Raw genomic sequence first — 24,686 nt, 5'->3', positions numbered from 1 at the left:
GATGAAGAGAACACACCACTCGCTGCAGGGCTAGCAGTCATGCCTGCAGGTTGGGGAAGGGATGCTGCACGGCGCTGGTCACGCGGTGCCAGTCTGCCGGCACCTCTGGGGTGCTGCCATGCCACCAGCTCCAGGCTTGCACTGCAGACACCTGCACCAGAGCCATCTGCACTTCATTACACCACACAGAGGAGGGCTGGGAAGAAGCAGAGAGGGACTTTCATTAGTGGAAAGTCAGGTAAAAATTACAAACCCATTTATTTTCTGGTTTTTGTTTTAGAGTCTGGTTTTGGAGAGTCCAAAGAAGAAATCCCAGAAACCCCAGCCAACAGCTGACCTTCCTTTTGAGGCTGAGAGACCCGGTGAGCTCTCAAGACACCCAAGAAAATTCATGTACTTTTGCCTGGTGGCTGATGTGAGTGCCTGCTAAGGAGCCTGTGGTCCCCTTGGGGTTTGGTCTGTCAGGTCTGCAGGACCAAAGGAAGAGCAGTGGTGGGCTGTGATTCCTGCTGGTGTTGTCGGCTTCAGCTGCTGGAGAGGAGTCCTCCATGTGCAGCACTGCGGGGGGCTGCTGCCAGCTGCCACCTGCAGAGCAGACCTTGGTGATCCCTGGTGATTTCGGGGTGCGGTGGGTTGGTTCCTTGGAGAGAGGATTGCCACAGAACAAGAAGCATGAGGAGAGGTATCCTTGTGGTGCACAGGTCTCTGGCTTCCTTCCTTTGATGTCCTCACCAAAGCAGCCAAGGGTTCCTGCGCACTCAGTCACCACGGGGCTGCTCCTGGTCTGAGGCCCTCGTCACGTCGGCCCAGCGGCATCATTTATAGCTCCCCACTGACTTGCAGCTCTTCCCCAGGTTACTCCAGCAACACAGAAGGGGTTTGCACCCACACTGAGGTGACTGCACACCTGTGCTCCCCAGCCACATTTTTCTTTTGTTGGGTAAGAAATGACTTGCAGGGCATTTCATGCAAGCAGCTCAGCTGCTGGCTATTTTATGAACACCAGTGCTCACTGTATGTTATTCAGACAAACTTTATATATGCTACAGACTCTCTCAGCAGCCTGCACCTGGTCCAAGGCAAAGCTGAGCCTCATAGAGAAGAATGTGCTGTAATGCAGCAAGTTATTACAGGATAAATATTTATAAGCCCCTGTAAATATTTGCCATCAGTTCCCACCTGGGACTAGGGGCAGACCGTCAGAGTTTCAGCAGTGCTGAAGGCATTAGCTGTTGTAGTTCTTTATATGTTATTTCAGCTAGTAAACCCTTTGTTGATTGTGTTTAGTTATAGCATTTAATGGTGCTAATTTCACACTAACGGGAGACATCAGCTGAAATTGTTGTGTGCCTTGATCCTGGCCCCGCTGCAGGCTGGCTGTTGGTGCAAGCATCCTCTGCAGCCCAGGCGGTGTTGGGCACCATGCCAGTGCAGCGGAGCGGGTCGCCACAGGCCACAGGTGCAAAACCTCCCTCTGCAGATTTTTGTGTTGTGGGGCGAGGGAGCGTTCCTGGCTGCATCACTGTTATTTGAACCTCGGAGCTATCTGCTGAGAAAACCAGAAAGCAAACACAGCAAAACTAACATCCTCCTCAGCAGGCTGACCCTGGCAGGGGCTATCATCTGTCAGCTGGCCGAGGGGGTGTCTAATCTAAAGCAAATATTCCCTGGGGGGTGTCCAGGAGCCGTCCTGCTGCAGGGCTGGCATGGGGGCATCCTGTGTGGGAACGTGGTGGGAGGGCTGACCCTGCCACACCGGCACTTTCCGTCCTCTCCTAGGCAGGGCATGGGCACCGAGCGGCAGTGCCAGCCCTGGCGCAGGGCGGCTGCTGGCGGTTTTCGTGTTGCCCTGCTCATGGCAGGGACAGCAGATGCCTGTGGACGGCTGGTCTCACCTCCCCATCACTGCTGCCTCTGTTGGAGCTGAGATGGGGCTAGCGCAGCACTGGGAAACTGGGGAAGAAATGCCAGGGCAGGCAAGGCCATGACTCCTCCATGCCCTCAAACACAGCCATAAAACAATGGGCCATGTGCGATAGTGCTTGCCGGATTGTTGCACGGGACTGTTTGGGGGCTCCACTTTGCTGCTCATGCAAGAAAGCCAGTCATTTGGCAAAAATCAGCTCAGTTAGCAGGCATTGTTTGTAAAGAGCCCGGGGCTGAATGGGCTCAGGGCTAATATATTCTATTATCCCATGCCTGTTTCCCTGGGGCAGCATGGAGGGAAACACGCATTCCAGTGCTAGCCGCCAGGGCAGAGCATGCCCTGCCAGCCCCGCGTGCTGACTGCTGGGCAATGCAGCCAGGCAGGCCGGGAAGGGGCCGGGGGTGGGGGTGGGCACTGCGGGGGGCAGCCGAGGCAGGTGGTCGTGGCACAGGGGCACGTCAGCCTCCAGCCATCCCTTCGTCCTTTCGGCACCAGATGCCTGCTGCAGGTGGGTGTGGAGGAGAGCAGCCATGGTGAGTGGAGGAGGCTGCGGTGAGGGGCAGAGCACCTGGTCCCGCAGGCTGTGGGGGCGAACAATGGAGCCAGAAATAAGCACAGTTAATTGGGCTGGGCCTTTCAAAGGGTAGGAGAGGACTGGAGATAGCCGAAATTGTGCGTGTTGCAAAGCATCTCATTATTCAATGAGAATATGTTAGCCCCTGTGGGAGAGGAAGCAATAAATGGCTATAAAGCAAAGCTAAATGATGACATTAGAGACTATGCAGAGATTTAAGAAGCAGTGGGCTACGTAATTATGAATGGAACCGCTGCACAGGCTTCACTCAGAAAAGTTAATGCTCAGTTTCGAAGGGGTTTGTTGGAAGAGCAGCCCTTCTTGGGCAGCTGCTATTATAAGAGGCCTTATAATACTGTGTATTAAGCAATTTAGTGGTCTAGACCAGAACTATTGGTTTTTTTCCTTTTTATTTTCCTCCTCTCTTTTTTTTTTTTTTTTTATTTTTTAATAAAAACAGTTTGCTGGGCAATTGTATGTGCTGGGCAATTGTATTTCAGTTTACAGGTCACTCTTGGATTCCCATTCAGGCACTTGTGCTGTGACTGTGGGTATCAGATACAGAAGAGAAGAGAACCAGCAAAGACCTTCCCTGGGCCAAGTTCAAGAACTGCCCAGGCTTTGGATGTGGATGGATTTGGCAGCAAAGGCATGCTGTCTTGAGGCTTGCCTGCTTGGATCAAGAGCACTGAGCTGTGGCGGGCAACCCTTCGAGCTATGCGATGACTGTACAGTGTGTCCAGGCTTGCAGCCAGTCCAGTAATCAGTGTGGGATGCTGCAGGTGTGCGGTGGCACACATCTCTAAAATGACCACGACGGGACATTTACCTTGCTCCACATGGTGTTTGCTGAGCTGGCATAACCAGAATCCTGACTGTAGTTTTATCGCAGTGTTAACTGCTGTTGCCTTCAGAGAGCTCCCCAGCTTTCTAACAGGAGTTTCTCTCCTAAATCCTCATCTTGCCTGCTCACCTATGATGTTTCTATCACACATCACACTAGTCAGCCTGGAACAGAAGGATTACAGCACTGCCAAGTAAATCATGCCCATTGCCATGCTGGAAGTGGAGAGGCTCTGAGACTTATGATCTTGCAATTGAAAATGGAGTTACTCGCCCAATTTGGTTCTGAGGGCTCAAGATGAGCAGGGGTCACGTTCTGGACCAGAGACTCATACCCGAGGATGTAGCACTTGGGTGCAAATACAGATTCTTGAGAGAAATGTGGCCAAACGGCCCTCGAGCAGATGGGTGCCCTGTTCCGTGTACCATACTAGAGCATGCTACTAGGACACTACAGTATTTTCTACATTCTCAAAATAAGGTATTTCTGTGTTTCTAAACTTGATTTTGGTAAAAGCAAATGCTAGACTGTCAGAATTTCCCAGGCTGAGAAGTCCATTTTGCAGCTGTTTCTTGGTGCAAACAGTGATCAGTGCTTTGCTACCATTTCCTGAGCCCAAGCAGCAGCAGAGGTCCTGCTCCATCCAATTGCCTCTCACTGAGCTACTGGCACCTCAGGGCAAAGATTTCTCTTGTTTACTGCTGAATTCTCCACTTCATTAGCGGTGCTAACTGGCTTCTCTCTTCTGTTGGCCCTCAGGTGAAAGTGGCTCTTTCAAGCTTCCAGGCTGCAGAGCCTCTTCCATTTACCTCTCAATGAGGTGTAGTTCCTGTATTAAATAGCTCAAGCTGTTTAAGCAAAAGGCTGCAGCAGTAACGGGAGCTTTGTGTGAGCCCAGAGGAGGGAGCGCAGGAGAGCTCCTGCGGACGAGGGCATGTGGGCACTGGGGCTCAGAGCTGCCCAACGGCCACATCTTGTGGCACGAGGACTGAGACAGCTCCTTCTGCCTGGCTTGCGCGAGGGGTGCCCTGCTCTGCCCGTCGAGCACCCGTAGGACTGCACGCCCACGCTGGCGCCTGGGTAGGTTCACAGCCACCATCTCCAACACGTCCAGCTCCTGGCTTTGGAGGGCACCGAGTCTTTGCAGGCCCTCGGGAGCGCAGCACTCTGTGCCTGCCCATGGGCACACTCGAGTCATCTCCCCAGCAGGGCTGTGCTGTGCCAAGCATCTCCTGCTTGTCTCCGAGTGGGATGCACAGCTGTGCTGCAAGCTGCCAGGCTTACTGTGGTGTGGCTCCCGCTGCGAGAAGGTGCCAGTTGCTGCACGAAGCTCTGGACCCATGGCAGGCAGCACTGCTGCCCTGCTTTACACGTGCCCTTTACTTGCAGAGGGTGGTGAGGGACTGGCACTGCTGCTGAGGGAACAGTGGATGCTGCTGTTGCACAGCTTCTGCTTCCCTTAGGACTGGAGCCAGGTTTCCCAGGCGCGATACCTCTTTAAGAAACAGACCAACTCTTTCTTTCTCCGGGGTTTGTATTTTTTTTGGTTGGGTTTTTTTTGGTGGTGGGTTTTTTTTTTTTTTGGTGGGTTTTGTTGTTTGTTTTTTTTTTTTTTTTTTTGCAAATACCACAGTTTTTGTTGGAATTTGTCCACAGGGAAATGAGGTCTGCACGGCCCAGTTCAGGTTCTCAGAAACATCTGCAGCCTTGCAAAAGTTTCCCAGGAGCGCCTGGCTCTCGCCGAGCTGCTCCGCCTCGGGCGCGCTCCCTGCCGCGGCCCCGCGGCGCTCGGGCCGCCCACGAGGGAACCAGCCGCGCAGGGCGACCCTCACCCGCCCACGCCCGGGGTCTCCCGTTGCCCCCGAGCCCCGGCTAGTCGCCCACGGCACCGTTCCGGCGCCCCGGGGGGCCAGGGCTGCGCGGCGCCCCCCTCCCGCCTGCAGCCCGCGCTGCAGGTGGCGAGGAGAAGCGCCCGCTCGGGCGCCGGGGCCGTCGGAGCTGCGCCGCAGCCTGCGGGGCAGCCGCTGCCCTGCCGGTGCCCGCCGCGGTGCTCCCCGCCGGACGCGGAGGCGCGGCGCCGTCGGGGCCGGCCCGGGCTGAGCGGGGCGGGCCGGGCCAGGGCCGGGCGGGATTGGCTCCCGGGGCCGCTGATTGACACCGGAGGGTCTGCGCGCGGCGGGCGGCGCCGCCCTGATTGGCTGCCGGGGGCTCACAAACCCGCGGCGCGGCGCGCCGCGGCCAGACCGGGGCCGGGGCCGGGACCGGAGTGGCGGCGGGAGCGGGCGGCTCGGCTCGGCGGGGCAGCGGCGGCTGCGGGCGCCCCACGGGGGTGGGTGGGCTGCCGGCGGCGGGCATCGAACGGAGGGGCAGCGACTCGGCGCCCCGGGCAGAGGTGGGGGCCCCGAGCAGGGCGCATCGGCGGGGGGCGCGGGGGAGGTCCCCGGCGCGGCCGCCGGCAGCGGACGTCGGGCGGGGAGCGGCGGTCGGCGCCGTCGGGGCCACCGTCGGTGGTTGCGGCGATGGGTGGCAGGCGGGGGGCTGTGCTGCGGGCGCTGGTGTCGCTGGCCGCCGGGCTGCTGGCGTGCGGCGGGGCCAGCGAGTACGACTATGTCAGCTACCAGTCCGACCTGGGCCCCTACCCCGGCGGGCGCTTCTACGCCAAGCCCCACCAGTGTGTGGCCATCCCTGCCGACCTGCGGCTCTGCCACAGTGTGGGCTACGACAAGATGGTGCTGCCCAACCTGCTGGACCACGAGACCATGGCTGAGGTGAAGCACCAGGCGAGCAGCTGGGTGCCGCTGCTCAACAAGAACTGCCACATGGGCACCCAGGTCTTCCTCTGCTCCCTCTTCGCCCCTGTCTGCCTGGACCGGCCGGTCTACCCGTGCCGTTGGCTCTGTGAGGCCGTGCGTGACTCCTGTGAGCCTGTCATGCAGTTCTTCGGCTTCTTCTGGCCTGAGATGCTCAAGTGTGACCAGTTTCCCCAGGACGATGTCTGCATTGCCATGACGGCCCCCAACGCCACCGAGGTCTCCAGGCCCAAAGGTAAGGCATGACCAGCACCGCACCCTTGCTCCCAGCACTTTTCTCTGAGCTGGTGGGGCAGGTGTTAGCACAGGCGGGGCCGTGGGGGTCTTGCAGCAGGAGGAGGCTCACCTGAACTCTGCTTCTTGGCAGCAACCCTCCTCCAGCCTGCATGCACTCTGCCGGCGCTCCTGTCCCGCGGAAGGCAGGACACGCTGCCAGCTCCTCACCTCTGTCTCAGAGCTGAGCCTGGGGGCAGACAGTGCCAGGGCAGGGAGGGTGCGCAGCACTGTGACCCCCCACACGGCACCAGGGCTGCGCTCCAGCCCCTGATGGACCAGGGCTTCCACCCTCCGTCCTCCAGGCACTGCACCGCCCCGGCAGCCGTTTCTCTCCCCAGCACAACTCCTTCACTGCCGTTCTCGGCAGCAGTAGGACGTGTGGTCCCCCATGGCAGAAAGCACTGCCTGAATGGAGTAAGTAGTGACAGTAATCCTGGGGGGGGGGTGTACCCGGCTTCCCACGCAGTCCTGGGGTTGGAGTCTGGACAGCCGGGGGCTGTGTGTGTGGTGGAAATCCAGCCCTGCCCTCTCAGGTGGGCTGCCCACTGGTGATGGGGCAAGAAGCTTCTCAAGAAACAACTGGGGAAAGTGGACGGGGTTCTTGGTTGTTTCCGTTACGCCTGACAGATCTGTTTGGTGCCAGACTGGATTGTTTGTGTGAGTTACAATGAGTCTGGCTTGTTGCTGAAGACTTAAAATAAATACTACTTTGGCGTTCCGCATCAGAACGCTTTGGAAGGCGGGTGGGAGGGGTGTTTGTAGAGGGAGAAGGCAGGGGGCTATAAAACAGTGCAATGCTTTCCTGTGTCTGGAGCTTCGTTGGAAGGGATGGGCACTCCTGATTTCACGGGGGGATAGTGCAGGCGCTCAGGAGGAGCTGAGGGATGGGGGAGCCACACGTAGGGCTGAGCCGTTGCTGTGGCTTCTGCACCGTGTCCGGAGCTCTCCTGGAGGGAAGGTCGCTCTTCGCAGTGGCAGCTCGTGTGCAGTTACCTTTACAGACAAAGGCTTTATGCTGTGCTCAGCTGGGAGCCCTCGTCCAGCCTGCCGGGGACCATGCAGTGTTACCCGCTCGTCCGTGCTCAGGGAGCCCCTCAGCTACGCGGCAGGAAGGGAGTGCATGCTGCGGCAGACGGGTGACACCCTGGGGGCGTCCACGGGGCATGTGGAGGGAGCCCAAGAGCGACAGCTGGAGTGGCACTGGAGCAGGACTGGAGCGGGATGGGGCGGCCGCTGCGGGCAGGCAGGGAGGGACACCGGCTCGACACCTGCCATGGCTGTACAGGAAACCTCTGCTGTGTCTTGGCAGTGGCATCCAGAGGCAGGTGAGGTGTGAAGCCTGTGCCGGGCCGGGGGTGAGGTTTGGCTGCTCTCGCTCCCAGGGACCCGGCCTCTCCCTGCACGGCACTGATGGCAGCGCAGCCATGCTGGCTTCTTCGCCGTGGCTTGAGGTTACTGAAGTGATTGCTGGAGGAAACTCTTTGTTTTCCAGGAAGGCTCTAAAATCATCTGTCCTGTGTGAACCTAGACCCTTGGTCAAGACCGCAGCCGCGTCCTGTGATGTGGGTACAAAGGTTGCTTTTATTCCCCAGGGACCTGCAGCCAAGCGTGCTCCTGGGGCAGGTGGGTCTGAGCTGCTGGCTGTACAGCTGCCCCTTCCAAGGTCCAACATGGAGTTTGAGCTGTTTGCTGGTCATTCATTTTAGAGATGTTAACGACCCAAGACGTGGGAACAGTCTTCTAGATGAGCAGCATCTGCTGAGTTTTCCCTTGTGCAGTTTAACAATGAACTTTCTGATCACCTTTCAGATCTGTTTTGACAGCAGCACTGGGGTGGGACATTACTGCCTTCTAACGTGCCCATCAGCCCAGTATTTGGGTACCATGCTGTCCTTCACAGGCATCACTGAAATGACTTTATTACAAGGAATTACATAAGGTTTGAGTCCTTTGTGGGTCTGTTGCTGGTCCTGTTTGGGGTACAGAGAGGCCTCGTTCTGCACAGGCTTTAGGGTGTATGAACTTGTTCTTTGAATGTAAACCAGAGCTGGGTGAGTATTGCAGTCACACAGATAAACCAGTGTCTGCTAAATGGCTTCACAAAACCTATGTCCCAAGCACTTTTAAATGAGCAATTTGTTTGCAAGAATGTTTACAGAAAATCTGTCTTTAAAATTGTTGTGCAAATGTGCCTTCTCTTCAGCGTTCAGTGGAAAGTACAAGCAGCCGTGTTCATGTCCCCTGGCTGCTTGAAGGTGTTTCAAGAGTAAACTCTTGCACATGCTGCAGCTGAGCCCCAGCAGCTCCAGAGGTGGTGGGGCAAGCTCTCTGTGCCCACTGCACTGGTTGGGGCACTTCCCTGTGAGGGGACAGGCCACCTTGCTAGAAAACACCTTCTTCAAGCTGAGAAGGCTGGCCCCCCTGGCAGCCTTCTGGGCTGGACCTGCTGCTCTTAGGTGTGCCAGTTACATGACATTAATGCTGGTTTGTGGCATATTCTCCTATGAATAGCCTTCGGCTGGTGAAGCTCCGTGTGCCACATACGCTGTGCCCTGGGATGCTCATGCCTCAGAACAGCTTAGAGTGAGCAGAGCAAACAAAGTTAATGATGACCGCTGGCGTAATGTAAACCAACGCAGCCGGGTCTCCTGCACTGGTGCTCCTGCTTCCGTGCTTCACAGAAGATTTGTGAGCAATGCCAGGGACTGGAGCTGGTGAGGTGCCCGGGGTGCTTTGGCTGCAGACGAGGGGTGCCTCTAGGTGAGTGCGCTTCTGCTGCTGTGGTTCAGCCCTTGTCCTGGTGCATGCGGGTCCTTCCCTCCGCTGGGGTCTCTGCCACTTGAGACCCTGCCTGCAGTTTGCGCGCGTTTTCCCTCAGCGCCAGCTCCTGGAGCCCCTTTGGTCTTGGGCACTGGGGTGTGTTTCCTGTTGATTCAAAGAGGGTCAGAACCCAGCAGTGTCCCCCATTTTCTCTGGGCCCTAATAAGAATGAACCCTTTCAGTGTTTTTTCCCCATTAACACCTCGAAATTGGGATTTGTTTCTGCCTCTCAAAGAGCTGACCTGCTGAATTCCTTTCTGCTTAAGCACAAGGCGGTAAAGCCTGCAGGCCCACAGGATGCATCAGGGGAGTTGCAGATTAATATAGCATTACACATTCCTTCTCCTACCCCTAGAGTAAGCTGGCTCTGAGGCCAGGCATTAGCAAATGGTCAGCAGGGGAAAAGCGAGCTGGAAGCAGGCTAAGGTTGTGCTTGGAGCAGAGCTGTCATCTGCAGAAAATGGGCCTTAGCCGAACCGCAGCAAGCTAGGGAGCAGGGGGCTGTGCCACGGGGTGCTGTGCGCCTGCTGCCGTGGCTGCCGCGGGGCTGCTGCAGCGGGGCTGCCTGAGCCCGGGGACCCGCATCATGGCCGGGCTCCTTGTTGGCTCCTTCAGCCTGGGCTTGTGCGAGAAGGGGAAGGTGAGGTGCTGGATGGTGCTGTGGGCTGGAGGACGTTGGCCGTGATGCCTCAGCAGGGGTGGGAGAGCAGGCAGTTTCGGGATAGCTGTGGCTCCACAGAACAGCAGTCTTCCTGGGGTGTGGAGCTGTGCAGGAGCTGACTGGGCCCCTGGCATTCGTGTTCCTGACCTTGGTGTGATAAGGCGTCCCATGGGAGAGAAGCGTTTCCCTTCCCCTTGGCATGGGACGGTGTCCCTGGGCAGCGGTGCAGGCCGGGCCGTGCTGCAGCAGGGCTGCGGGAGGCAGGGCTGGAGGGTGCTCCCTGCTCGTGGAGCTGCCCAACATGCAGCTGGGCTGGGCACTGGGTGCCTGCTGCTGCTCACCAAGCCACAGGGGTCCTCCTGACATGGGGTGGCATGCCGGGGGCTTTACCCTGGCACAGGGCTGTGGCAGCCCGGCAGTGCAATGTGTGCGTGGGTGAGGCTGCAGCTGGAGCTGTGCTGGACCGCTGGCAGCGCTTGCCCTGCCTGGGCATCAGCAGGGCTGTGGGGCAGCATCCCCTCCGCAGCGAGAGGCGCGCCAGCTGCGGCTGGCAGGGGTGCGCCATGTGCTGGAGGGGAGCAGGGTGGGCGCGCTGCCCCTGGAGGGGCTGCCCAGGTTGGCTGCAGCAGCTCCAGCCTGCGCAGGATGCCGCTGGCTCCAGGCCCTTGGCGAGGCAGGGATCCCTGCCATCCCGGGTGTGCCGGAGCGTTCCCAGGGGCTGCTGTAACACAGCTAAAACAAAGCTTGTGTTTTCACAAGGGAACAACGAGGTTTTTTTTTCCTTTAGCTGCCTGGAAAGCTCCTAGGGTGGACTGCTTAAAGCAGCAGTGGCTTTTAGGGTGTTTGGCCCGTGTAGGCTTGGCCAGTCTCTCAGCATACACTTTGGCTGCTGAGGCACATTTAAGTGCTTTGCACACTGGGATGTGCAGAGATGAGCTAATGCGTGGCAGGTAGCCCCTCTCGCTCCTGAGGGTGGTCCCCAGCACAGTAACTAACTCCTGGCGTTGCAGCAGAGACAGACCACTGGGGCTGTCACCCTCCTGCAAGCATCCCCTCTCCCTCATCATGAGCTCATTAAATGTGCAGCCTGGATGGAAATATTCTGACTGATGATTTTAAAAATAAAGTGCTGGGGACATCATGTCCCCAAAGGCCGTCTTCTGCCTGTGTCACTCTATGTGAAGACTGTAAAAGTGGCGATTGCATGCTAGTTTTTTGGAAGGGGAGGTTGCCCCCGTGATGGTGGCTCTTGCAGGTATGGAGTGCTGGGAGCAGGACTAAGTCAGGTGTCAGGTGCTGGGAAGGTTGCCTTGTGACTTGCACATCAGGGTGATTGGAAGGCCAGTTGCTCTGCATGTGTAATTAATAAAGATGTGGTGCATGACCCCAGGGATTAGCATTTGGCACAGAACAGATTTGGGGAGGGTGGGTGAGAGGGGAAGAGCAAGCCACAGAAAGCAAATGTCGTGCCTGAAACCCTGTGTGGTGTCTGTGACTGAGGAGACTCAGCTCTGTGGTTGGCGCGGGTCGTGGCTGTGCCTCCCTCAACGGCTGTTCTGGCTCTGCACCCCTCTTTTTTGGAGACCCCTCTGTTTTTTTCTGTCCAGCCATGCTGTGGGGTTTGCTGGCCTGGCTGATGGCTGTGAAGGGGTGGGCACTCTGTCTGCATGTAGGAACCAGCAGATGTTTTGCTGCAGCACTGTCCCTGAGAGGAACTCCCTTGTGTGGGAAAGAGCCCTCTGTTCTGCTGGACCAGGAACAGAAGCAGCATCTCCCAGCTCAATAAATTTGTCCGCCAGTAGCACAAATCTGCGTCTGTGCTGCTGGGTGGTCTCCACTCTGGCTGGAGATAGAAACCTGGAAACAGATTTTTTTGTTCTCTGGGTGAAGCGAGCTTTCCTCCCATGATGGTTCCCGATGAAATCTCCTGAGGAGGATGTCATGCTGCCTCTCCCCCCGCCCCCCGCAGGCCTGTGGTGTAGCTGGGTTGAAAACAAAAAAAGAGAAGATGTCCGTTCTTGGGGCTGTGCTGGAGTGGAGAGATGTGTGGGTCCATCAACAACCCCTGCCACTCTGGGGCAGGGTGGGATGGAGGGAGGCGAGGCGTGCATTGCCATGCGATGCCTGGGCAGCCTGCAGGGTGGTCCCTGGCACCAAGGGGAAACCTGTGCTGAGCTGGGCCGTGCCAGTCCTGAGCCACCCTGAGCTCTGGGGTAGCTCCTGGCTGGGGCAGCCCCTTGGTGCCTGAGCCATCCCTGGGGAACCGTGTCCCTGCCATGCCGAGGCTCGGGCACCGCATGCCTGCCTTGGCACGCCGTGGGAAGGGCACGTCAGTGGGCTGTGGGCCGTGGGCCATGCCCTGCAGCGAGTAGCTCCCCTCAGCTGAGTGCCTGGCCCTGAAAACCGCTCTCCGTGCCAGCGCTGTCCTCTCACTCTTGGCAGCTGCCTGCCCCTGCCTGTGCCCGGCCTTGGGGCCGCTGGCAGTGCTGTAGCGGGGTTGGCAGGAGGCCGCCCACGGTCAGTGCTGCCCCGTGAGCTGGTGGATGGCTCCTGACCCCTGGCAGGTTGTCATCCCGTGGGGCTGGGACCTGGGACGCCCGTGGCGGGGTGCCTGGGCACGTGCCCCCCTCAAGGGCAGTGGTCTGACGGCACAGGCAGCCTGGCTCTGTGGTGCTGCTTGAGCTGGCTCCTCACCACCTCTTCTCTCCTCTTTCCAGGAACGACTGTGTGTCCCCCCTGTGACAATGAGATGAAGTCGGAGGCCATCGTGGAGCACCTGTGTGCCAGCGAGTTTGGTAAGGAGGAGCACGGGGGGCGTGGGGGTGCTTTCCTGGGGACCACAGGGCAGCGTGGCTCCTGTGTGGGCCGGATCCTGGACCGCTGCGTTTCCCTGCCCGCTCCAAGGGCAGTGTGGCCACAGTACCCGTGGGCAGCTGTGTCCGTCCCCGAGGCAAGGCCGCTGTGCCTCTAGATGTCAGTGTCGGTGCGCGGAGGCAGGCGACAGGGTGGGTCTGGCCGTGTCCGGGACGGGACTGGATGCGTCCGGGACGGGACTGGCTCCTGCAGCCGAGCGCACCCGGGAGCTGGGACAGCGGGACCGGGAAGGCAGGGTCCTGGCGGCGGTGCCTGTGTTCCTGCATCGCCCTGGCCACAGAGCTGAGCATCCCTCCTGCCTTGCCTGGTGAAGCTCCACTGGGGATGCGGCCGGAGCGCGGGCTCACCTGTGGAAGCAGCAATGCTGCGGGCTGCGAGGCCCCGCTGCTGCGAGCGGAGTGCCAGGTGGTGTTGGTCTGGAGTCTGGCGATGGAGCAGAGGTGGCAGTGCCTGTTCTTCGGTGAGCTCGGTGGGGTTCGTAACTTAACCCTGGTGTTCCTTTTGCCCATGTGTGCTTGCAGGAATGATGTATAGCATGGACCCTTATTCTGCTTGCAATCATGAAGGAGCAAAGCAGCCTCCTCCTTCCTGACTGCTTGTACTGCTGGGTTTCTTTTTAGCAAAAGTTACGCTGCTCTTGTCAAGTCTAGGTGTAAAACCCCAAAGCCAGTCTTGTTCTAGCTAGGGCCAAGCAGTGAGCTTAAAAAATGCAGAGCTACTTGAAAGCTGTCTCCTAAATATATTAGGACTGAGTAAGTAAGTCAGGCAATCATAGGTAAACAGAACTTCATTTCAAAAAAAAAAAAAGGTATTGCAGAGAAAAATATTAGCTTTCTCAGATCAAACTCAGAATTAACTGGTTTTGACATCCTTGCTGGTGTATGTAACTTTCCTGGAAGGTTATTAAAGGCATATTGAACAAGGTGTGCATTCCTTGGGGATTAGCACTTGAATGCGCCCTGTGCCAAAGTGTACTATGCAAACCCAAACCAGCTCTGCATGCTGGTGTATTACCCTTTCTGCTGGAAATGAATTCTCAACTCTCCTGCAGACTTGGTATGCCAAAAGTCCTAAGTTCAGCACAGACTTTTTCTAACAGGGAAAAGCATCAACAGGAACACCCATGTAATGGTTTCCCAGGAATGTGTGTACTTCTGCCTGCATCGGGTAGTGGACACGTGGATTCGATGTGGTTGGGGAGCCGGGGGTGCTGCTTGCCCGGTTGTTGGGCTGAGCACTCGGAGGCGGGTGAGCTGGTGTGTTCTGAGCTCAGTCCCGGGCAGGCGTGAGATGAGAGATGAACAGGAGCTGCCTCTGCCCCACCATGTCCATGGGGTGAGACTGGAGAGAACTTCCCAGTTGGCGGGGGGAGAGCGAGCAGCCTCTGGGACCAGTGCACCTGGTTTGGGCAGGGGCCGGTGCCTGGGTTTGCAGTGGCACAGAGGCATCGCCCCAGCCCAGAGGCTCTGGGCTTAGGGACCCCTGTCCTGCAGGAGGAATGGGGGGCACCAGCTGGGTGGCAGCAGCGGCTCCCTTGCTGACAGGTCACTGCGATACCTGTCGCCTCCCTGGAGGAGCGCGACGAGCAACCCAAGGCAGTGTCCTGCTGGTGGGCAAGTGCTGGGGAGGGAAATACAAGCTTAACCGCATGCTTGTCATCAGCCTAAGCTGCTAAATATTCTCCTCGTGCTCTGGGACAGTTACACAATGGAAAGAGGAGGCCAAACCAGAAGTATTCACAGCCTTGGTGGAGCGGCTTGTGACATTGGCTTGCCCACAGAATAAGTTGGTCATTGGGAAATTTTGTGGTGACAGCATGTAGAGGATGGAAGTATTTCTTGGCAGGTGGCATCCTGGGTAGGGCTGTGGCTAGCGGCCGGAGACAGTGTTACTGTGCGCCACGAGCAGCAGAGGTCATCAGACTCAGTTGTGGTGGGAACTCACTGGCATGGATTTTCAGTGGTGTAGGCTTCATGCAGCTGCATTTGGTGTTTTCTTCCTTCTGTCACTGTGCTTTCCCTCCGCCACCCAGGAGGGTTCTGCGTGCACGTAGTGCTGCCTCCAGACATGCCCGGTCTGTAGCCAGCTGGGGAGCTGCAGCAAGGGGAGAGATGTGACTTGTGTCTTGCCTGTGCCCTGGAAGTGAAGGCAGTGCAGGGGTGCTCCTCGGGATGTCCCAGTGGTGGAGAGCAGCCAGCAGAGGAGGCATTGACTTCTGGAAGTTTTCTCAAAGCACAGTGCGTGGCCCTTGGATCTTTGTTTAGTCTTGGGGGGTTACTGTCATGGGGTGATTTCTCAAGGAGAGCTGTTTATCTGGCACTAAAATAAACTCCCAACCCTTCAGACAGGTTTCTCATGCACATCCACCAAGGTAAACACTGGCAGCTGAGAGGTTACAGATCTTCATCAAAGCCAGACACATACAATAAATGTTTAAACTAATGTGTGCTGCACAGGGCAGCTGTTGGTGGGTCCTGTGCTGGTTCCCGCAGTAACGTTACTGTGGGTTTCACTTGCATCCCGGTGGCTCATTACAGGCAAGATGCAAGGAGCACTTTGCCCACCGCTGATATGCAGACGTGCCAGGGCAGGAGGTGGCTGTGTAACAGCCCTGGGAGCGATGCCAGTCTCGAGGACAGCAAAGGAAGAGAGCTGCATCCAGCTGTGAACACAGGAAGGCTGTGAGGAAAAGGGACCTTTCTTCCCTGGCCCAGGAGATGGCTTGGACAAGAAGTTGGGGCTCAGAGGGGTTCCAGGAGCCTGCCAGCCTCGTGGGCCAGCAAGACTCTGGGTTGACATTTGTTTGAGCAGTGGTGAATGTGGGTTCCCAGTGCCGGTTTGGGGCATCGCCGCTCCCAGCTGGGCTGCTGGCAGCTTGGCAGCTCCTCAGAGCCATGCAGCTCTGGGGTGGCAGCATGTCTTACTGGCCGCATGGCTCTGGCTGGGGCTGGCTGTGTGATAGCCGCACTGTGGGAGTGCTGTGTGCTCCTGTACCTGCAGCGAAGTGTTCAGCACTGTCTGCCTGCTACTGTGGCTGTCCTGCTTGTAGGTGGAGGGGACCTGGGTCAGCACTGCCGGAGGCACTTGGAGGTTAGCTTCTCCTTTCTTTATTTCAGCAGCATGCAGGAGCTGCCTCCTCTCTTCTCTGCCCTAACTCTCTCCTTGGAAGCACGAGCCAAGTGCCCCTAGGAAGGGGGGAACATTTTTGACCCAGCATCTCTGCATGCAGCTCCCAGCATTCTACCTTGTTTGCTGCTCGTTTCCTTGCTGTAGCAGCAGCCTCCTGTCCCTGTGGTATGCGGCGAGGTCCTGTTGCACGTCTGGCTGTGCGAGTGCTGCTCCACGCCTGCCTCCCTGGGTGCCAGGGCTGGGAGTGAGCAGCAGCAGTGTCGCCTGTGGCTTAGAGCGGGGCTGTGGGGGTGCAGAGCAGGGGGTGTCAGCGAGTGGTGCAGGGATCCTCAGCGGGGGCACGGACCAGCCTGGGGGGCTGGGCTGGGTGTGCAGCATAGGTTTTGGGGCAGCTCTGGTGTGCTGGGGCAGCGATGGGTTGCAAGATGAAGTGCGAGGTGGCCCTCCTGTGCCCCCACAGCCGCCTCCCCCCGCTGCCCTGGGCTGCAGCCAGGGTTTGTTTCTTGCTCCTCGTGCAGGCTGGCCTGGCCCTGGAGTTCATTCCTCTGTCTGTTTCTCTTGGTGATTTTATTTATTGTTTCTGCCCTTTCTCTGGGGTCTGAGGGGATCCTGCTGAACAGGCTTCTCTCACTGCACTGGAGACTGCAGTACAATCAATACATGCTGTTTATTTTATCCCGTGACTGACAGTTCCTTGCCTGCAGCCTTCTCCTGTTACAGCCCTAATGTGTCTTCTGGCAGGTTTCCTCCTGAGTGATTTCTAAAGGAAGGAGCAGTGAGGCCAAAGGAACAGCAGAGCTTTCCCTTCTCTCATATTCCCTTCCCTGCCCCTGAAGTGCCGGTGTGAGGCCCCTGCCCATGCAGGCAGGAGAACAGCAGGGATGGCGTCCCACTCCCAGGCTGCTGCATGCTGAAAAAGAGGGACTGGGGGTGCCGGTGGGGCACAGTCTTGGTGGGTGCATGGTGGTGGGCAGGGTGCAGGGGCTTGGGCATCACAGCGTGTGGCCAACCCAGGTACAGCAGCCCTTGGAGAGGCAGAGAGGGTCCCGGAGCCCTGGTGCTGGTGTCAGGGAAGGAGGTACATCTCGTACCTCCTCGGGTGGCACTTAGTTGGTGCTCCCAGTTTGCCTGCGAGACTGCGTTTCCTCTTTCCTCACGCTGGGACTGGAAGTTGGAGCTGTAGGGACGTCAGTAAGAATTGTTTGGAGTGATGAAATGCGAGTTGTGCTTTGTCAGGCTGGACCCCGACCAGCTCTGTGGGGCCTTCGCTGCTCTTGGAGCTGCTGCTGCCAAAAGTAATTTCACTCTGAGTGAGCAAACACTTTCATATACCCTGTTTTGTATTAGTAGAAATAAAAAAAGACATTTTTATATCTCCAGCACTCCTGGTCCTGCCGGACGGTGCCTTGGGAGAAGGAAGGGCTGGTTGATGCTGCGGTGTTGCATCAGGAGCAAGGATGCTGGGGGAAAGCTGGCCGTAGCTGCCGGCTGGTGCCTGCAGGCACTTTGAAGGAGTCTCTGTGCTGTTTGAGGGCAGTTCAGCTACATCTGATTCTCCTGCTGGCAGCTCGCTGTGGCAGTGGGCAGTGTCTGCTGAAAGGGTCTGTGCCGGTGCTGGCTCTCCCAGCCACGGCAGTGCTAGTGAGTGGCTTGTGCAGGGGCAGACAGCAGCTTCTCAACGCTAGGGCTGAGCAAGGGCAAGTGTGGCTTTAGCACTCTGGGAGAATTTTCTGCTGTTGGAAACGGCATAGCTGAGAGCTGTTGTGTCCGGAATTAAATCCTGAAATTTGCCTTTGTTGTGTTTTGTCTTTTCCCTCCCAGCCTGACTAATGCTTTCACTTCTGTGTTTGTTGGGAAGAGCCTTTGAAGTGGGTGGCTGGATGCCGGCATGCGCTGGAGGTCTCCTGCCACGACTTGCCTGCAAGCAGATGTACCAGCAGTGCTCTCAGGGAGGATGTTTTGGGACCACGCATTGTGTGAAAGTAAAACCTCTCCTGGTGCCGTGCAGCAGCCCACTGTGCCCAGAGCACCGCACACCCCAGGGCACATTTGCTGCAGGAGGGGGAGACTCGTGCTTGGCCAGTCCCTCATGGCAGGGAGGGTTGTCCCTGTCCCCAACCCTATGGGCACGGCTGTCCCAGCAGGGTGTGCAGCGTCCCTGGGGATGCTGCTTACCTCCCGCCGTGGCACCAAGGGGCTGCAGTTCTGGTGCTGTGCTGGATCTGGCACTGCGTCTCGGCATCTTGGCAGTGCTGGTGATGTCATGAGCAGAGCTGAGACAACGTGTCCTGGTGTAAATGCCACACAGCTGCTTCTCCCCCCACAGTGGACAGCAGAGTTGTTGGTGGTGAGGAAGTGGAATTTGTGGGTTGAAATACAGTTTAATAGGAAAGAAACAGAAGCAAAAATAATAATGATAAAAGAATTAGAATATACAAAACAAGTGATGCACAATGAGTTGCTGATGCCCAGTCGGTTCCTGAGCAGCAGCCCCCAGCCACCTCTCCTCCTAGTTTGTACACTGAGCATGATGTCGTATGATGTGGAATATCCCTTTGGCCAGTTTGGGTCAGTCGTGCTGGCCGTGTCCCCTCCCGACTCCTTGTGCCCCCAGCCTGCTCACTGGTGGGGTGGGGTGAGAAGCTGAAAGGGCCTTGACTCAGTGTAAATGCTGCTCAGCAACAACTGAACCAGCAGTGACCAACGTTAGCCCCATCCTAAATCCAAAACACAGCACTGTACCAGCTACTAGGAGGAAAATTAACTCCATCCCAGTTGAAACCAGGGCACAATGCCTGTCTGGAAAGACCTTTCTTGGTTTTATGGCTGGTCCTGGCTGCAGCCAGCCAGCAGCAGGGGACGGGGCTGCTCTGCCATCCCCTCTCTCATGGTATGGCTGGGAGTTGGCTCCTGGTCCCACTGGTGCTCCCGTGCACAGGAAGGTTCATGGTCTCTCTGCAGCCCCAGAGGCTGCTGTCTGTCTGAGGGAGCAATGGCTTTTCCCTGGGAGCGTGTCAGCCAGCATCTTCAGGAACACAGTGGATGCTTCAGTTGACAGGAGCTTGGGTGAAAGTGGAAGATGTTGAGTGTGTTGGGTGAGGAGATGTGACTGCAATGTAGTGAGGGAGTGTGAGTGGGATAAGAGGTTGTGCCGGAACATGTGTCACATGAGAGCAAAGGGGAGGACAGGCTTGCGGCTGGCATCTTCCTCTGCAGCAATGCAGAGCTGCTGCAGCGTGTGGGGTGGCATGGGTCGGTGCTGCAGCGGGTGCTATGGCTGATGCTGGGGCAGTCCTGCAGCTGCTGGGCTGGGTGAGCTGCATGCGCTTGCAAGCTATGAATAACCCTCCAGGTCTCTTCCTGGGGTCAGCTCCCCCCTGGCAGTGACAGCTGAAGGTTTAGTCTGTGCGAGCAAGCGTGTCCTGGGGTCTCAGGGACAGTTTTGGCTCTTCTTCCACTCAGCACTGAGATGGATTTGGCGTGACACGGAGGGAGAGGAAAGGCCAGGGCTCCCGGGGGGGAAGCTGTTTGCTTTGGCGGCTCGGCCAGATCATGGAGCCAAGACTCAATCCATCCTGCTCCAGCCTTTTCCCCGCTGCCTGCCTGCTGCTGGGGCGGCAGCGTTCCCAGGGCCGGCGGAGATGCCAGGCGAGCTGCAGCAGCAGCAAGTTGCACAGTGGTTCCCCCCTGCCAAATCCTTTATGTTTTAAAAAAGCCACAAGCCAAGGGGATGCCTCCTGCTGTGTGGTGGTGTGCTCTCAGAGCTGGGTGTGCAGCTGGGAACGAATGTGCCCTCAGGCAATGCTTTCCTGATGTGCATGGAAAATGTTAGAGCTGCATGTCCAGCCCTGCCACTGCGAAATGTGCCTTTTGTGCCCCAAAAGCGGCTCTGAGCTTAAGGAACACAGCCCAAGTAGGGGAGCAAGCTGGGACTGGGAAGCCAGATGTTTTTTTGGGTTTTTTTTTGTTTTTTGTTTTTTGTTTTTTAAATTTTGGTTTGGTTTGTTTGTGTGACTCCTTAGTCCACAGCAAGGCAGCTGAAACTCAGTAGTCCTTGAGCCAGGCTGCATTTTGCCTGGGTAGCGCTGCAAACTCCCTGCGTTGCTGATGACCAGAAGGGCATAGCTACTGGGAAGAGCAGAGCCCTACACAGACTGTTTGCCCCCCTTGTCAGCCTCCTTGTTGGTCTTCCTTGGTGTTACCTGATCTTGATTCTGTGTACTGCTTTGCACAGGTGAGGTTTGGATGAGTTTTTAGTTCACATCTGGATTTATTGTTCACCTGGGTGGCTCCCATGCTCCCTGAACCTGCATCGTTGGCTTGCGAACAGATAACTGCTGCTGTGCGCTCCCACGGCGCGGGGTTACCAGACCCTCTTTGTCTTCCGTAGACTGTGATACTTGGAGTAGAACAGCAACTCTGCTAGCTGCCAGGTTGTTTTCTCCCTCTAGCAACAAGGATCTAAGGCAATCACAGCAAAGCAATTTGCAAACAAGCCATTTTGAAAAAGCCTCTTATTACTGGTGTTATGCTGTTCCTCCTGCACTGGAAACCAGTGTGCTTAGTGCAAGAGTTCAAGGTCAGAATGGATGAAGAAATTGAGGTTCACATTGAGGGATGCTGCTGCCCAATTAATGTCATGGAGCTTAGAGCTGCCTGAAAACTACTTGCTTCGTTTTCCAGATTTGCAAACTGATCTGATTCAGTGTCTTTAGCTCCTTAAAGTGTTGTCTCTTCAGGTCCTCAAACATCCTGAATTTGGAAAACAGATGGGATGAAAATTTCGCTGAAGTTTCCAGTCCTGGATTACTTTCTTGTGCAGTAACAGTATAACATGACAGGGCTCTTGGCATACACAGCAGGTGTTTCTGGCACATGGGCAGATAAACACCGTTGCCTCTGTTGCCAGTGCAGTGGCTGGGAGCGTGAGGGCAATACAGACACTGCTGCCTTCTTGGGATTGTCGTCGTGCTGTCCTGCTGCCGTTTGTGTCTGGAACAGTGAGCAGAGTTGCCATCCAGAAAGCGATGTGTGTTCATTGCTACAAGTTCCAGCAGAGCAAGACTTCAAGGAACGGTGCTGTGGGGATCTGTCTCCCTGCCAGAGCCAGAGGCTTCTGCATGCTGTCTACTGCACATGCTCCGAGAGTCAAATGAGAAGGGACAGCAGGCAATTAATCACCTATTGGAGCACTGTTTATCTGCAGCTCTGAAGTAAACTCCCAAATGATGGAAATATGTTAGTAATTTTTGGCCATATGTGCTTTTCCCCAAAAATGAGGCAGAGCCAAATGGCACAGAACCGATACTTTAATGTACAACACATTTTCATCATTTTTCCCATGTATACTAAATTCCTTTTCATGGTTGTGGCAAAGGAACATTAATTTAATTTTTTATTCTGGTTGCGATTAGCTCAGGGAAAATGCTGAACCCAAAGAGGAAAATAACTTTCTGTGGAAGTTGTATCAAATTAACTCCCCTTATCGTGGGGAAGGTGCAGGCGTGCGGCTGCCTCGGGCACTGGCTCCCGTAGACGTGGCTGTTTGGGGTGAGGCGGCTTCGCTGCTGGAACATGGGGGTGTTTGGTGCTTGGGAACTTGTGTCCAAAGCACCTAAGGGCTGGGAGTGACTGCAAACAAACGCTTGAGAAGCCAAGTTGACCTTTTAAATAGCCCTTTCAAGAGTCTCTCCGTGCGCCTAGAGCAGGGAAATCACCTTGTTTACTCAGCTAACATTTTGCTAGCAAAGAGCATATCGCTGGCTGCACCAGCCTCCCCCTCAAACTGAAAGTGCCCATTGTGCTTTGCTGGGGCAGGGGAAACGGAGAGATCAGTGTTTTACCTTGATGCACAGCGATGGCTCTGCTTCAGGTGCGAGGGTCGGTGGGCCAGGTCATTGCCTGGGGAAGCTGCCGGGGGGGGGGGGGGGGGGGGGCGGGGAGTGGGTCACTGGGCATCTGCGGCTGGGCAGGGCATTGCTGCCATGCGGGGACACGGGTGGCCCTCAGCCTCGCTTAGCAAAGGCTGCTCAGCAGTTGTTTTGGTTTTCCCCCTCTCTCCGGCTTGTTTTTCAGCTCTTAAGATGACCATAAAGGAAGTGAAGAAGGAGAATGGGGACAAGATGATTGTCCCACGGAAGAGGAAGGCACTGAAGCTGGGGCCCATCCGGAAGAAGAACCTGAAGAAGCTGGTGCTGTTCCTGAAGAATGGGGCTGACTGTCCCTGCCATCAGCTGGACAACCTGGGCCACTACTTCCTCATCATGGGCCGCCAGGTGAAGACCCAGTACCTGCTGACGGCCATCTACAAGTGGGACAAGAAGAACAAAGAGTTCAAGAAGTTCATGAAGAAGATGAAGTCTCCCGACTGCCCAACGTTTCCGTCCGTCTTCAAGTGATGCGGTGGGCGGCGGGAGGGCCACCACCTGGACCTCACGCAGCCCAGCGTGGCGGCTCGGTCTCGCTTCTCTGCAGTGGGGATGCTGGAGCTGAGCCCTCCTCCTCCCTCGTGTCCTCGGAGCTTTCCTTGCCGACCCCAGCCCTCCCACCTCCCTGCTGCCAGCATCTGCCTGATTGCCCAGGCGTGCGGGCACGGCGCGCGTGCACCAGACAGTCGCTGAGGTCACACACAATGTACATCCGCAATATCCAAAGACCTGTTGCTGTATGGATATGTACATTCATTTAAATAGCAGCTATCAGGTAAAGAGGGCAAGCAGAGGGGTGTCGAAAGATTACACGCTTACAAAAAGGACCCCTGTGACCATGTTGCTCCTGTCTTTGTAGCTGCAGGATCACCCTAAATTAATTCCTGTTTGAACCTGAGCCGGCCAGTTAGAAGGATATCCCATCCTCACTATAAAAGTTAATAAATGAGTAGTGGAGAGCCCGTTACAACCTCCTAATAGCTAATTGCCCTCACTGTAAAAACATCCCGTTGTAGTCTGAACCTGCTTAGTTTAAGCCTTAACCCTGGGGGCCTTGTCATACCTTGGTCGGCTGCACTGGGGAGCCTTCCCGTACCAGCATCTCTTGTAACGTGTCACTGGGACGCCTGCCCCGGCCCCCGCCATACCAAGCCGAGCTGGCTGAGCCCCGTTCGATGGCCTCGCGCGGACCCCCAGCGCAGCTGAGTGCCCCCCACCCGCACACCTCCTGCATCAGCCTTTCGTGGCAGAGTTGCTGTGCACGTGTGGCTGGTGCTGCTTGTGCCCAGACGTGTAATTCCATTTTAGCCACATGAAAATGCATACTGTTTGCTGGCCAGCCCAGCAGCCCGGGACTCCCCATCGGGGGAGAGCTCGTGGCCAGCTCCACCAGCTTGTGTCACTCCCTAATTTTACCAGTGATATTTTTATAGTTTCTTCAGGCTGCTGGCAAAGTACCCGATTGCAGAAGGCCAAGGACTTGTCCCTATGGAGCACCGTGGGAAATGCATCATCTCTGCCTTTCCCTCTTTGCGGCTGCTGTGGGACCTATCGGTTTCTAGGTTTTTTTGTCCGTTTGATGTGTGACAGCTCGGCTTTGTATCGTTCTGTGGGTTGTTGGTTTTTTTCCCTAATCAAAATGTCATGTTCATATGAGGTAAAATAGTTTATGAAAGACAAAGAACATTGCATCCAAATGATTACATCTATCGACTAAGCTGAAATTAATTATTCTGTTAATTGGACAAGTTCTCTTTTCCATAGACCCATATTGCTCCACGTTAATTATACTATCCTGCTTCTATTCAATGTTCTCATCAATCGCTATTACTCTAAGAGAATTAATATCTTGCAATATGAGATAATCCTGTTGTATTGCAGTTAAGTGAAATAACAAATCCTCGTTTTTGAGGTTTAAACCAACCCCACTCAAAGCTGGTAAATTAATTATTTTTTACCTTGGGAGTGCTGTTTATTCCCCACATGGGGGCAGAGCCACAGACTTGGTTGTAGAAGAATTCCATGAGGAAGCCAAGCGCACTGAGGAGTGATGTTTCACAGCTAACAGAGAGATGCATTTAGGACATGAACTCCGTAGAAAGTCCCACTAGGTCGTCTTAGACCACCATTTGTAGTAGTGTCGTTTTTTTGTTGCAAAATTAATCATTGTAGATAATGTGCTTTATCAGTGAATTAAAGAAATAAATAAACCATGGGCTTTAACATCACGGATTGATGAGGTGAAGTGATGGGGAAGGCTGGCAGATCCAGCCTGGTCAGAAACAGGTCGTGACCTGGAGTCAGGACCTGTTGAGGTTATCTTAGAGCCCTGCAGTGGCGGTGCCCGGCGAAGCCCCGTGGGGATGGGGCAGGGGCCCTCTGCCCCCTCCCCTCCCGCTCGCCTCCTGCAGCGAGCAGCAGCGCAGGAGAGTTGGTTGTGCATGAGAGGGATGCTTAAACCCTTAACTGGGCTGAGGTTTTCATGCTGTCACCCGGGCTGCTGGTGGGCATCCTGTTGGCCACCTCTAGAAACCAACCATGTACCAGGCTGTGGATTTGCTGTTACAAAAACACACATTTCAACAGGGAGCATCTGATCAAAGAGCAAGCAAGTTCACATGTGCTTAGAGCCGTTTTCAGCCCTTGGCAGCCTTTGCTGCTCAGAAAGCCTGATTTCCACCTGTGAATCTTGAGCCTGAGAGCTTGAATCCAGAGGCAGGTAAAGTGAATAGGGCAGTGGCTTTTCCTTAATACAGAGTGTGAAACGATGTCCACGAGTTTGTCAATACCACTGGTGCTTTTTTTCTGCGCAAGTAGTTCAGAAAAAACGGTAGTAGGAGAGAG

At 56.0% G+C, this 24,686-nt stretch overlaps 2 protein-coding genes across 2 annotated transcripts in view; both read left to right on the top strand.

Moving 5' to 3' along the window:
• Nucleotides 1-24,686, top strand: part of NKX6-3 (NK6 homeobox 3) — a 117,923-nt gene that overhangs the window by 54,356 nt on the left and 38,881 nt on the right. The gene's annotated exons all lie outside the window — the stretch shown is intronic.
• Nucleotides 2,400-24,070, top strand: SFRP1 (secreted frizzled related protein 1). Its single transcript, XM_080370567.1, has 3 exons — nt 2,400-6,390; nt 12,630-12,707; nt 21,991-24,070. Exons 1-3 carry the CDS (start codon nt 5,865-5,867, stop codon nt 22,311-22,313), a joined length of 927 nt encoding a protein of 308 aa, XP_080226693.1. The 5' UTR covers nt 2,400-5,864; the 3' UTR covers nt 22,314-24,070.

This window comes from Falco punctatus, assembly GCF_963210335.1.
Source record: "Falco punctatus genome assembly, chromosome: 20".
NCBI classification, from domain to species: domain Eukaryota; kingdom Metazoa; phylum Chordata; class Aves; order Falconiformes; family Falconidae; genus Falco; species Falco punctatus.
Note: the sequence above shows the minus strand (reverse complement) of the source record. Positions and strands in the feature narration are given on the sequence as shown.

Coding starts and splice junctions, on each gene's coding strand:
- SFRP1 (XM_080370567.1), top strand. CDS start 5,865: ATGGGTGGCAGGCGGGGGGCTGTGCTGCGGGCGCTGGTGTCGCTGGCC. Junction 6,391..12,629: donor CGAGGTCTCCAGGCCCAAAG/GTAAGGCATGAC, acceptor TCCTCTTTCCAG/GAACGACTGTGTGTCCCCCC. Junction 12,708..21,990: donor CCTGTGTGCCAGCGAGTTTG/GTAAGGAGGAGC, acceptor CTTGTTTTTCAG/CTCTTAAGATGACCATAAAG.